This window comes from Rhineura floridana, chromosome 3 (assembly GCF_030035675.1).
Source record: "Rhineura floridana isolate rRhiFlo1 chromosome 3, rRhiFlo1.hap2, whole genome shotgun sequence".
Taxonomy (NCBI): domain Eukaryota; kingdom Metazoa; phylum Chordata; class Lepidosauria; order Squamata; family Rhineuridae; genus Rhineura; species Rhineura floridana.
This window is the reverse complement of record NC_084482.1, coordinates 111,844,262-111,856,837: the sequence shown is the minus strand read 5'-3', so window position 1 is coordinate 111,856,837 and position 12,576 is coordinate 111,844,262. Positions and strand designations below refer to the sequence as shown.

Genomic DNA, 12,576 nt, shown 5'->3' with positions numbered 1-12,576 from the left:
ACCCCACCCCAGACAATTCATACTATCAGACATAACAAAGGTCAATAAGAAGTCACAGGTTGATGGCGTGCAAGAAAAGGAGCTTCAGAAAGTCATGTGTTTATCTAGCTGCTTCCTTCAAAGTTTTAATTTGAGCAAAAAGAATATGGGCATAATAGACCACTTTTCATGTGCCGGGCAAAAGGGGTTTTGTTTTTTGCTTGCTCCAGAGATGCTGACTCAGGAAGCTGGAAGCCTTCAGGAGTACAAGGGGGGGGGCTGAGGTTCAGCTTCCCCCCCATGGGTTCTTGGAATGTACAAAGAGGCCACAGGCTCACACAGGCTATGCCATCTCACATTTGAGAAGTGGCTCTATGCATGTGGTGACATATGTATGCAAATCTTCTCCACCCAAGGAAGAATCCTGGACCAAGAAGGATCCTTCCTTGCCTCGAGAGTCTAGAACGAGTCCAGGATCACTCCTTGGGTGGTGAAAGAGATCTCTGTGTACAATGGTATATGCATATAGCCCTTTATTAAACAAACCAAATGTGTGGCTTGTGCAACCTGACATGTTCAAAGAATGTGAGGTGGGGTTCATCTGAAACCCAGTGGGATGTGCCTAACAGGGGCATGCAAGCAGAGGAGGGAACTGTGTTGCTTTTGTTTTCCACCGATTTTAATGGATGATCCAGCCAATCTTTTGCTGTCTACAACTTCAGCATATCCATCCAAATGGCATGAAACTTGCAGGCATTCAGTTTCCCACCCACAGCATTAGGCCTGCTAAATTTCAGAGAGATTGGAGAAAGGGCCTGCTGCCCCATTTCTTCTCTTACAAACTGAAAAAGGGGCACAGAGACACAGGATAAACTGCAGTCTAAATGAACAGAGCTTTCCACTGTATCAAGTTCACTGCTCTGTTTTCTCAACCCACTCTGGTGACCTTTCTGTGAATTATACAATATGTCCAAACAAACAAATGCCTCCAATTAGACCTGCCAAATTCCATTAAAAATGAAATGTCATTTGTGCTTAATATAAAATGGTCAGAATGCATTTTTATCCATTTTAAGAAGAAATGCACATCCAAATATTTCAAATAGCCACACAAGTAAACTTGCTGTTACAAGCAGCACTAATTATGCTTGAACAATTATGCTTACTTGTAAAAGCTTGGGCTTGTACTGCCTTCAAGTTGATTCCAACTTATGCCAATCCTATGAATAGGGTTTTCATGAGGCTGAGAGGCAGTGACTGGCCCAAGGTCACCCAGTGCGCTTCATGGCTGTGTGGGGGATTCGAACCCTGGTCTCTCAGATCATAGTCCAACACCTTAACCACTACACCACACTGGCTCTCCTACTTGTACAAGCAGCACTAATTATTTAGAGAGGACCTGAAAACAAAAAAGGACACATATAGGAAGTGGAAGGACGGCCAGACCACAAAGGAAGAGTACAGACAGGTAGCACGGAATTCCAGGGATGGCACTATGAAGGCTAAAGCTTAGAATGAGCTGAGGTTAGCAAGAGATGCCAAAAGCAACAAAAAACTTTCTTCAGCTATATCCATAGTAAAAGATAGAGAAAAGAAATGGTGATACAGCTACTCAATGAGGATGGCCAAATGATAACAGATGACAAAGAAAAGGCAGAAGTGCTCAATTCCTACTTTGGCTCAGTCTTCTCCAAAAAGAGGGTCTATGACCCTCTTGAGAAACGTGAAGCGGAAGGGGCAGGATTGCCACTTGAAAATGATAAACAAAGGGTCAAGGAATACCTAATCACTTTGAATGAGGTCACTTTGCAAGGCCTGATGAACTGCATCCTAGGGTACTGAAGGAATTGGCTGAAGAACTCTCGGAACCACTGTCTATTATCTTTGCGAAATCGTGGAAGATGGGTGAAGTGTCAGATGACTGGAGGCGGGTTAATGTTGTCCCAATCTTCAAAAAGGGCAAAAAGGAGGAAATGGGGAACTACAGACCAGTCACCCTGACATTGATCCCTGGGAAAATTCTGCAGATTATAAAGTGGTCAATCTGTAAGCACCTTGAAAATAATGTTGTGTTTACTAGAAGCCAACATGGATTTGTCATTAACAAATCCTGCCAGACTAATCTCATTTTTTGATAGGGTAACCTCCCTGGTAGACTGTGGGAATGCTGTGGACATAATATATCTCAGCTTCAGCAAACCTTTTGACAAAGTGCCCCATGATATTCTGATTAGCAAGCTAGCTAAATGTGGGCTGGATGGAACAACTATCAAGTGGATCCATAGTTGGCTACAGAATTGTATTCAAAGAGTGCTTATCAATGGTTCCGCAGGGCTCGGTCCTGGGTCCAGTGCTCCTCAACATTTTTATTAATGTGTTGGATAAGGAGGTTCGGGGAACGCTTATCAAATTTGCAGATGATACAAAATTGGGAGGGATAGCTAATACTTTGGAAGACAGAAACAAAATTCAAAGGGCTCATGATAGGCTGGGGCATTGGGCTGAAAACAACAGAATGAAATTTAACAGGGATAAGTGCAAAGTTCTACACCTAGAAAAAAGAAACCAAATGCACAGTTATAAGATGGGGGATACTTGGGATTGTTGTTGATCACAAGCTGAATATAAGCAAACAGCATGATGTCGCTGCAAAAAAGGCAAATGCTATTTTAGGCCGCATTAACAGAAGTATAGTTTCCAAATTGCATGAATTATTGGTTCCCCTCTATTCAACACTGGTTAGGCCTCATCTAAAGTACTGCATCCAGCACTTTAAGAAGGATGCACATAAACTGGAACGAGTTCAGAGGAGGGCAATAAGCATGATCAGGGGACTAGAAACAAAGCCCTATGAGGAGAGATTGAAAGAACTGGGCATGTTTAGCCTCGAGAAGAGAAGACTGGGGGAGATATGATAGCGCAATTCAAGTACTTGAAAGGTTGTCACACAGAGGAGGACCAGGATCTCTTCTCAATCGTCCCAGAGTGCAGGTCACTGAACAATGGGCTGAAGTTAGAGGAAGCCAGATTTCAACTGAACATCAGGAAAAACTTCCTAACTGTTAGAGCAGTATGACAATGGAACCAATTTCCTAGGGAGGTGGTGGGCTCTCCAACACTGGAGGCCTTCAAGAGGCAGCTGGACATCCACCTGTCAGGTATGCTCTAATTTGGATTCCTGCATTGAGCAGGGAGTTGGACTCAGTGGCCTTATAGGCCCCCTACACCTCTACAATTCTATGATACCAAACTTTAAGGAAAAGGGATTACTTAAACAGAAACAATACCTACAAGATTTTTTGAATAACGTGGGGGTTCATAGCCTCTCAACCTAGGAAGGGCTCGCTTCTAGTTTGGTGCCCTGCTCATGACAGGTTTCAGAGGCCTTGTTCAGTGTCCAATCAGTATGTTTTGTGTACTAAGTTGTTCAGAGAGACTGGCCAACCTACCATAAAAGAATTCTGATCTCTTTAGAACAGAACTACCAAACAACTTTTTGTTATTCCTGCTGTATATATGGAGATACAGGTATGTATGAATTTGACAAGACTGAAATTCTAGTCTGAAGGAAGCAGAGACTGACACTTCCCATCTAGTAGCAGGAGACTTACATAATTCCCTTGCTGTGAGCAGCAGGAATCTGAAAGTCACTGCTTTCCTTGAATGTAGCTTTTCTCAAACCTTTTGCCCTCCAGATGTTTTGAACTACAATTCCCATAATACCTGACCATTGGGCCATAATGAGTGGGGATGATGGGAGTTATAGCCCAAAACATCTGGAGGGCACCAGGTTTGGGAAGGCTTTTCTTTTTACATGAAAGTCACAGGAAAAGCCTTCCCAAACCTGGTGCCCTCCAGATGTTTTGGGCTATAACTCCCATAATCCCCACTCATTATGGCCCCATGGTCAGGTATTATGGGAATTGTAGTACAAAAAACCTCTGGAGGTTGAATTGTGGTACAAAATACCAGGTTACTTTGAGGGGGGGGGAAACAATGACACTCATTTTCAAACTGATTCGTGTACTTATCTCGGTGATCTAATTGCAATCAAAAGGGATTTTTTTTTTACAATTAAAAAGCAGAAAAGCCAAGTAGAAAATATTAAATGAGCCAGGTAGATATACTTTCCCCTTACATTAAAGACTGAAACTGGGCTATTTTTAGACAGCAACATTTTAGTTAGGATGGATTATGCTGGCCCAGTGGCTAATTAAATGTGGCTGTTAGGCAATATTGGACAAAATGCACCACAACTTAATGCAATAAATAGGATGTTTGGTTTTATTATTGTTAACTTACTTTTTCCACTGAATGAAGATGTCCCTGAGAGGGACTGGGGATGAAGGGAAGGTCTTCTGTACAAGAAAAAGAAAAGTTAATTCTTTGTTTTACTTATATGAAGAACAAAAAACCCGATCTTCAGCTAACATACCCCCCCCTTTTTTTAATGAAAAAGCAACTGTTCAGAATCAAGAACTGCATAATAAAGGGAAACAGTTGCAATGGTATTGGTCACATAATGCTCCCAGCACACAACTAATGTCTTCTCATTGTAGAATATATACACAAACCCCACTAATTTTATATTTATATACAGCAAAAAGATAAATACAAAATAGTAAATAGAGTCCCTGGCACCAGATTAAAATATACCTGGTATACGTACATATCAAGTACTCTCAATTTTTTTAAGAGGAGCATGGGCAGTTGCAACAACCAAGTGACTAATAAGCACCAACTATGACAGGAAACATTATTATCAGCACTGAAAAATATATCCAAATAGCTGATGACTGTGGACTAGCATGTTGAGGAAACAAGCACATACAAAATTACCAGTGGCTGCCAACAAACAAGATCCTCCGTGGCCAGAGTGGTAAGCGGCGGTAACGCAGCCGAAGCTCTGCTCACGGCCGGAGTTCAATTCCAACGGAAGGAGGAAGTCGAATCTCCGGTAAAAGGGGTTGAGGTCCACTCAGCCTTCCATCCATCCGTGGTCAGTAAAATGAGTACCTGGCATATGCTGGGGGGCAGAGCTTGGAAAAGTTACTTTTTTGAACTACAGCTCCCATCAGCCCAATCCAGTGGCCATGCTGGCTGGGGCTGATGGGAGTTGTAGTTCAAAAAAGTAACTTTTCCAAGCTCTGCTGGGGGGTAAAGAAAGGCCGGGGAAGGAACTGGCAATCCCACCCCATATATACAGTCTGCCTAGTAAACGTCACAAGACGTCACCCTAAGAGTTGGAAACGACTCACACTACAAGTGCAGGGACACCTTTACCTTTACGCCAACAAACATTAACTAAAAGGACACCACGGATATGCTGTTATATCCTGCTGAAGTCTTATTCTCTTGCATGCTACTTAATAAACTGTCAATATAGCCATTATTGGCTCTAAACCTAATTTGCCTGTCATGACTACAATCTAAATGTTTTCAGCAGGGGGGAGAACCACATACTGTACACTAAGAGGAGTGCCCACACCAGCAACCCTTGCTGGGAAGCTTTCATCACATTTGAGAAGAAGTGCTGTATGTAAACCAGTACACACACATATAGGTTCTCTATGCTAGCAGCGGGATTCTGAATGGCCCATGGAGGAATGCTATATGCACGTACATTTAAATGCACATTAATACCTTTCTCATACAAGTCATGGCGGAGGGAGGCACAGCCAGCACTAGGCACAATCCTTCACAATGCATGAGAGGGGCTTATCTGAACACCCCTAATATTAACATTACTTACTCTACAATGTTATTTCTAGGTGGTAAAAGCCTGCAGCCCCATGACTTCAATGTGAATGCTCAACAAACGGCTAGCCCTTAAAACCATAAATATTCCCTCCAGACTTGTTTTTAATCCAGTGTTATGTTAACAGTCCTCATAATATCTCCATCAACACCAACTACGTCTGACTTCCCCCATTCTATATACAAGTAGCATGATTCTCCTCCATACTAGAAAATACTTCCCAATTGCAACCCTGACTGATTAAATTCTCGTTTTGTCTCAGTCTAATATCTGAGTGGTGCTTGTGATGTCCTTGTATATAGATATTACTGTATATATGGTAAGTGCAGGTTTATTAAGTAGATTGAGTTAGAGGGGGGAGTACATGGGCTAGAATGCTGGAGAATGCTGTATGATGATTGGCTGAATGTTTGAGTGGCTGAAGGTATAAATGAGAGGATGACAGTTGAGGGTTGTTCGGTTGGTTGTGGAGTTTGGGTTGATTGGAGTTCTGTTGGTTGTGGGCTGGATTATATTAGGCTGGTATTGAGGCAGATTATATATGACTAGAAACATAAAGAGTTACACATGAAACCATACGCTTGTTAAATATACTATAAGTAATCTTGTTATTTCCTGGTGTTTAAAAATAAATATTTTCTTGGTTTACCAAAAGCCTGATCCTTGGCTGGGGCTTGCACAGACCAGAAGGGTGGGCAGGGTATTTACCAAGGCAGAGATGGTTTCCTGAGAGCTCTTGGGGTTTTTCCTGTCACCTCGGCAGGCGATTCTGTTGACGCTCTGGCTGACCTCTGGAATGGGGAAATGGCCAAGGCGGTGGACATGATCGCTCCTGAGCGTCCCCTCTCACGGAATGGAGCCAAACCAGCCCCCTGGTTTACCAGGAAGCTGATGGTGGTGAAACAAATGAGACGGAGGCTAGTGCGATGTTGGCGGGACACTCGGAGTGAGTCTGACCAAATACGGGCTAGAGCCTATTTGAAGGCCTACACCGTGGCAATAATTTCCTGGCTGCCTGCACTGCCAGTGCAGGCAGCAAAGAAATTATTCTTTTCAGCCACCATTGCGTCTGTGGGGAGCCGACCAGCGGAGCTGTTTCGCGTGGTCAGGGGTCTTTTACATTCTGGCCCCTGAGAGGGCAATACAGACCACTCAACAGTCCGCTGTCAAGAATTTGCACGGCACTTCACAGATAAAATCGTTCAGATTCGTTCCGACTTGGATGCTATAGCTGATACAGGCTCAGTGAATATAACTTTGGCTCCTGTCTGTCCAATAATAATGGATTCTTTTCAACTTGTACAACCCGAGGATGTGGACAGGATCCTTGGAGAAGTGAGGGCCACCACATGTCTGCTAGACCCTTGCCCTTCCTGGCTTATTAAAAGTGCTAGAGGGAGCCGGACTGAGTGGGTGAAGGAAGTGGTCACTGCCTCCCTACAACAAGGCAGAGTTCCAATGTGCCTAAAGGAGGCAGTTGTAAGGCCTTTGCTGAAAAAGCCCTCCCTAGACCCCTCTATTATGGATAATTATCGGCCAGTGTCTACTATCCCATTTCTGGGCAAGATACTAGAGCGTGTGGTGGCCTCCCAGCTCCAAGAATTCCTGGATGAAACGGATTATCTAGAACCATTTCAGTCTGGTTTCAGACCTGGTTATGGGACGGAGACGGCTTTGATCGCCTTGGTGGATGACCTACGCAGAGAACTGGACAGGGGGAGTATGTCCCTGTTGGTTCTGTTGGACCTCTCAGAGGCTTTTGATACCATCGACCATGGTATCCTTCTGGGTCAGCTTGCCAGGATGGGACTTGGGGGCACTGTTTTACGATGGCTCCGTTCCTTCCTGGAGGGGCGAACCAAGAAGGTGGTGTTGGGGGATTCCTGTTCGACCCCCTGGCCATTGGCCTGTGGGGTCCCTTAGGGTTCAGTTTTGTCCCCTGTGCTATTTAATATCTACATGAAACTGCTGGGAGAGGTTGTCCGGAGGTTTGGGGTTCGGTGCCATCAGTATGCTGATGACACCCAATTCTATTTCTCCTTTCCGCCTAAAACCAAGGAACCTGTCTCAGTTCTAAACCAGTGTCTGACAGCAGTGGAGGACTGGATGAGGGTGAACAAGCTGAAGCTTAATCCAGACAAGACAGAGGTGCTCCTAGTTAGTCGAAAGGTGGATCAGGGAATAGGGATTCAGCCTGTGCTGGACGGGGTTACACTCCCCCTGAAGACACAGGTTCGCAGTTTGGGTGTGCTCCTGGACTCAGCCTTAAACCTGGAGGCCCAGGTTTCTGCGGTGGCCAGGAATGCTTTTGCAGAGTTATGACTAGTGCGCCAACTGCGCCCATTCCTGGAGTCGTCTGATCTGGCCATGGTGACACATGCCTTAGTTACATCCCGCTTAGACTACTGTAACACACTCTACATGGGGCTGCCTTTGAAGACTGTTTGGAACTTCAGTTGGTGCAATGAGCTGCAGCCAGAATGTTAATTGGGGCTGGTTACAGGGATCATACAACTCCCCTGCTGCAACAGCTCCACTGGCTGCCAATCTGTTTCTGGACAAAATTCAAAGTGCTGGTTATGACCTATAAAGCCCTATACAGCTTAGGTCCAGGCTATCTGTCAGACCGTATCTCCCTATATAAACCTGCCCGGACCCTGAGATCTTCAGGAGAGACCCTTCTCGCAATCCCAACACCTTCACAAGTGCGACTGGTGGGGTCACGAGACAGGGTCTTTTCGGTAGCTGCCCCTAGGCTCCCGAACAAATGGACTCCTCTGTGCAGCCCTTCCGCCGACAGGTAAAGACTTTTTTCTTCCGGCAGGTCTTTGGAACTGAAGGCTTTAAGGGTAGTTAGTGATTGAAGACCCAGGGCCTGCAGGAAGAGAACATCGCCGCCCAGGGAAGGAGAGTCTGCTGCTGCTGCTGCTGCTGCTGTGGGATCACCACCTCCACCACCCTTCCCTGTGGGACTTCTGCCTGGCAGACCTTCATCCTGCAGGACCAGGCCCCAGGTACCCAGCCAGCTGGGACTGATTGCTACCACCTGTCCCTCTTTGGAGGGATACATAAGCCGGCTGGCTGGGGTGGCCTGGGTGTGTGTTTGCTTTTTTTTTTGTGGGATTAAGGAGGATTCATTTTATGATGTTTTAATTGGAAATTGGTTTTAAATTGTTTAGGACTGTGGTTTGTTTTTGTATATGTATATTATGTATAGCTTTTTGTTATTGTAAGTCGCCTAGAGTGTCCACTAACCTGGACAGATAGGGGACCAATAAATAAATTATTATTATTATTATTATTATTATTATTATTATTATTAAGAGGGTGCTGTACGTTATTGTTTTACTTGTATGTTCTTAAACTGGGTTGCAGTATTTTAAGCGTATGGCTAATTGGTTTTAACATCTTAATAGTTTAATTCTGTTTTAATGCTGATTTTTATATGTTTATATGTTTTATATGTTTATATGTTCTTAATGGTATGTACTTATTTTTATCTGGAAGCCGCCTTGAGTTCCAGTTCGGAAAAAGGGCGGGGTATAAATAAATATCATCATCATCATCAACAACAACATATCGGAGATCATCAGCTTAGGAGGTTACACAGGGTTGGAAGACCCTGTGGCTCTCCAGCTCCAATCTGCCAATAGTCAGGGGTGGTGTGAGGTGTAGACCATCAACATCAAGAGGGCCACAGGTTCCCCATCCCTGGGCACAGAACCCACAGGGATGACCATGGTGAAAATATACAGACTGTTCAAGGCAGAGCTTGGAAAAGTTACTTTTTTGAACTACAACTCCCATCAGCCCAATCCAGTGGCCATGCTGGCTGGGGCTGATGGGAGTTGTAGTTCAAAAAAGTAACTTTTCCAAGCTCTGTCAAGTGTGCTGCTGTATTGCAAGGTATTTTAACCTATATAAATTATTTTAAAATCAGATGGAAGATACCATTAGCAGCTGCAAGCACATCTCCAAGACCAACTTGAATTTATTAGTTTTTACAAAGTCAGTGGTTTCTGGGTTGTGGCCTCAAATACCTCAATTGTAAATAAATTTTAGGATAGGTCACAAGTAGCTTGCTCAAGTGAGTGTAAACATCAAGGTTTTGTTTTTTTAAAAATCCTCATTTCTTGAGCTATACTCAAACATCACACTAACCCCCATTTCCTCTACTGCTTATATTTTTAATACATTCAATATTTAACCAGTGGTATACACCCATCAAGTAGATCAGTTAATGTAAAACTCACATATTTTATCATGAGGTGGCTTCAGGTCTATAAGCAAACAGCGAACCACAATTGTACTTTAAATGGAACTCTTACATTTACCAGGGTTAGGGCACACATGAAAGCGTATCACTGGATAAACCTGCATCTGTGAAACAGCCTGAGATCAGACATCAGTTCTACTCAAGTCCATTGCTTTCAGTGCATAGACTAACAGTGTGATTAACATGAGATATCACCCAGAGGTTTCAGTTTCTTATTGCTTCAGGCTCCTCAAACATTTTTTCCTGCACCTAGCAGTTCACAGATTCAGCTGCAAGTCACTAAATATTATGCATGCATGTGTGAATCAGTCCACACTGGAATCAGGACGATGGCAGCTCAAGTGGGCTATCTAATCAACGTTCTCCTAAAAGCACCACCCTCCTTACAATACTAAACAACCCAGTTAGGTTAGGTTCAAGGATATCAATATAAAACAAAAAACACAAGAACACTTTACTCTTGATTAGTTAATCTGTAATAACTCTGACTCTCAATTGTCAAAATGCAGATTAGAATTCACAGTCCAAATCTAACCATAGGAGTGCATAGAAAGGATAGAAAAATCAATTGATTATCATTCAAAGATACCCCCATTGTGAAAGGTATTTAATCTGAATTCATAGGCTATATTTCCCAGTCTACAATGAAACTCATGTTTGCTAATTCTGCAGATCGAGACAGCACATTATCCAACAACTGGTTTAATTCACTATAGAACCAAACTGAAAAAAGGGGGAGGAAGAGATTCCTCAAGCAGTGTTACAACCTGGACAGAAATATCTGTACCACAGTTGCTCTTCTGGACTGCAACACCATTCCACACCCACCCTACTAATCTCAAGTTTCCTCTATTCATTTAACAAGCCCCCACTTGGTTTGTGGTTGTCAACATACTGAATCAGTGCATTTGTAAAACCACCTGCCCAGGAAATCTACTAGACATGCGCCCAAAGAGGGAAAATTAAAGTCTGCCTCATTATATACAAGGACTGCCCAGTTCCTTATATCCTTGCCTGGCCACAGAAGTCTTTAAGGGAGTCATTGTTATGTTCCTCCAAGGCTTGGATGCAGAAGTCATATCCACCAGGAGCTGTGCCTTCAGTCTTGTGAGCCAGTTCTGTAGAACTCCCTCTTAGCTGAGATCAGACAGCCTCCCTTCCCTGCTGAACTTCCAGCACCTGGTGAAAACCTTTTTATTTCTATATGAATTTTAAGTAAGCTTTCTGATTTTTGGTTAGCGTTAACTGATCTTGTCTTTATTTTATCTTTTAAACCTTACTGAAAACCACTTAGAGATTATTGTGTTCCATGGGCTATAAATTGTTGAAATAAATAATCCCGAGATATGTATTGCAGTAGTTGTTTTGATAGGAACCGTGGGAGGGCTCAAAAGGTAAGACGAGCTGCATAGAGAATGGAATAAGTCCTTGCAATAGCCTTGCAAGGCAAACAAACACTACTATTATGAAAACTGGAGAGAGAAAGAGATGCTTTCCCAAGACAGGTTCTTCCATTCTGCAGAATTATTGGATGTGGGGTTTGAAGTCAATTGATTGCCTCGTTAAACCAAAGAGGAAGACTTCATAGGGTAGGAGTTTTAATCTCCCACATGGTCACTACTATCGAGGCAATGACTTGAGCCTCGAGAAGGATTACAAGTGAAGGGAAGCAAAGCTCCCCAGGATCCCACATTTCCACCCACGTGGGATGCAGTGCAGTTACCTGGCCACTCTGTACCAACAGCTCCTTTGCTGCTCTCTCATAACCAATCTGGACCAAGCACTGGTGTATCAGAGCCAGCAGCTCTTTCAGCTCGCTTCCTCCTGCTGCCGCCGCCATGGTACTGATTCAAATAGTTCGTCGCAGCCTTTACCCCGTGTACATTGCAATCAACGCAGGCCTCGGGTTTAGAGAGTGTGGCTGATAAGCCACATGCAGCTAACCTCGTGCAGCTGCTTTACCCTTTGACCATGCATTTGTACGTACGCTTCACTTCCTGTTCCTTCGACGCAACTCCAAGTGCTTCTGGGAAGTGTAGTCTTATCGCAAAACTTTGCAAGTGCCCTTTCTTGTGATTGTTGCGCTTCCGTTGAGTATCGTGTTCGGAGCCTCAGGGCAAGGCTTGTGTTTTCCATGATGGCGGTGCTGTGTTAAAATTTAGAAAGAAATCGAACATTTAAGCCTTAAGGCTGCAATCCAGTACATGTCTACTCGGAAGTAAGCTCCATTGGGTTCAATGGGACTTACTCACAGGTAACTGTGTTTTGGATTGCAGCCTAAATGATCGAATTTCTGTATACAGTACAACACAGTATTTTTAAAGGCACGGCCAAGAGGACAGGATACAAGTTTAGGAGATTGCAACAGCAATGTTTTTTGTTTCCTTGCCTTGATCAGTCTGCCTAGACCAATATTGGAATATTTTTAAATATGTTTTATAAGAACATAATTAGAGCCTGCCAGGCCAGTGGCCCATCCAGTCCAGCATCCTGTTCTCACAGTAGCTAAGCCAATGCCCATGGGAAGCCCACAACCAGGACCTGAGTGCAAGAGCACTCTCCC

The 12,576-nt window shown here is 43.8% G+C and overlaps 1 protein-coding gene across 5 annotated transcripts in view; it reads right to left on the bottom strand.

The window, feature by feature from the left end:
* TCOF1 (treacle ribosome biogenesis factor 1) overlaps positions 1-12,018 on the bottom strand; it is a 60,527-nt gene extending 48,509 nt beyond the window's left edge. For 3 of the 5 annotated variants that reach the window (XM_061617369.1, XM_061617370.1, XM_061617371.1), the window contains exons 1-2: positions 11,737-12,018; positions 4,282-4,337 (exon numbers count right to left, since the gene is read on the bottom strand). In XM_061617369.1, coding sequence (XP_061473353.1) covers positions 4,282-4,337; positions 11,737-11,853 — 173 coding nt within the window. In that variant the 5' untranslated portion in view covers positions 11,854-12,018. The remainder of the gene's footprint in view (positions 1-4,281; positions 4,338-11,736) is intronic. The other 2 variants (XM_061617368.1, XM_061617367.1) reach the window with 1 other exon arrangement.
* Positions 12,019-12,576: the final 558 nt, after the last annotated feature.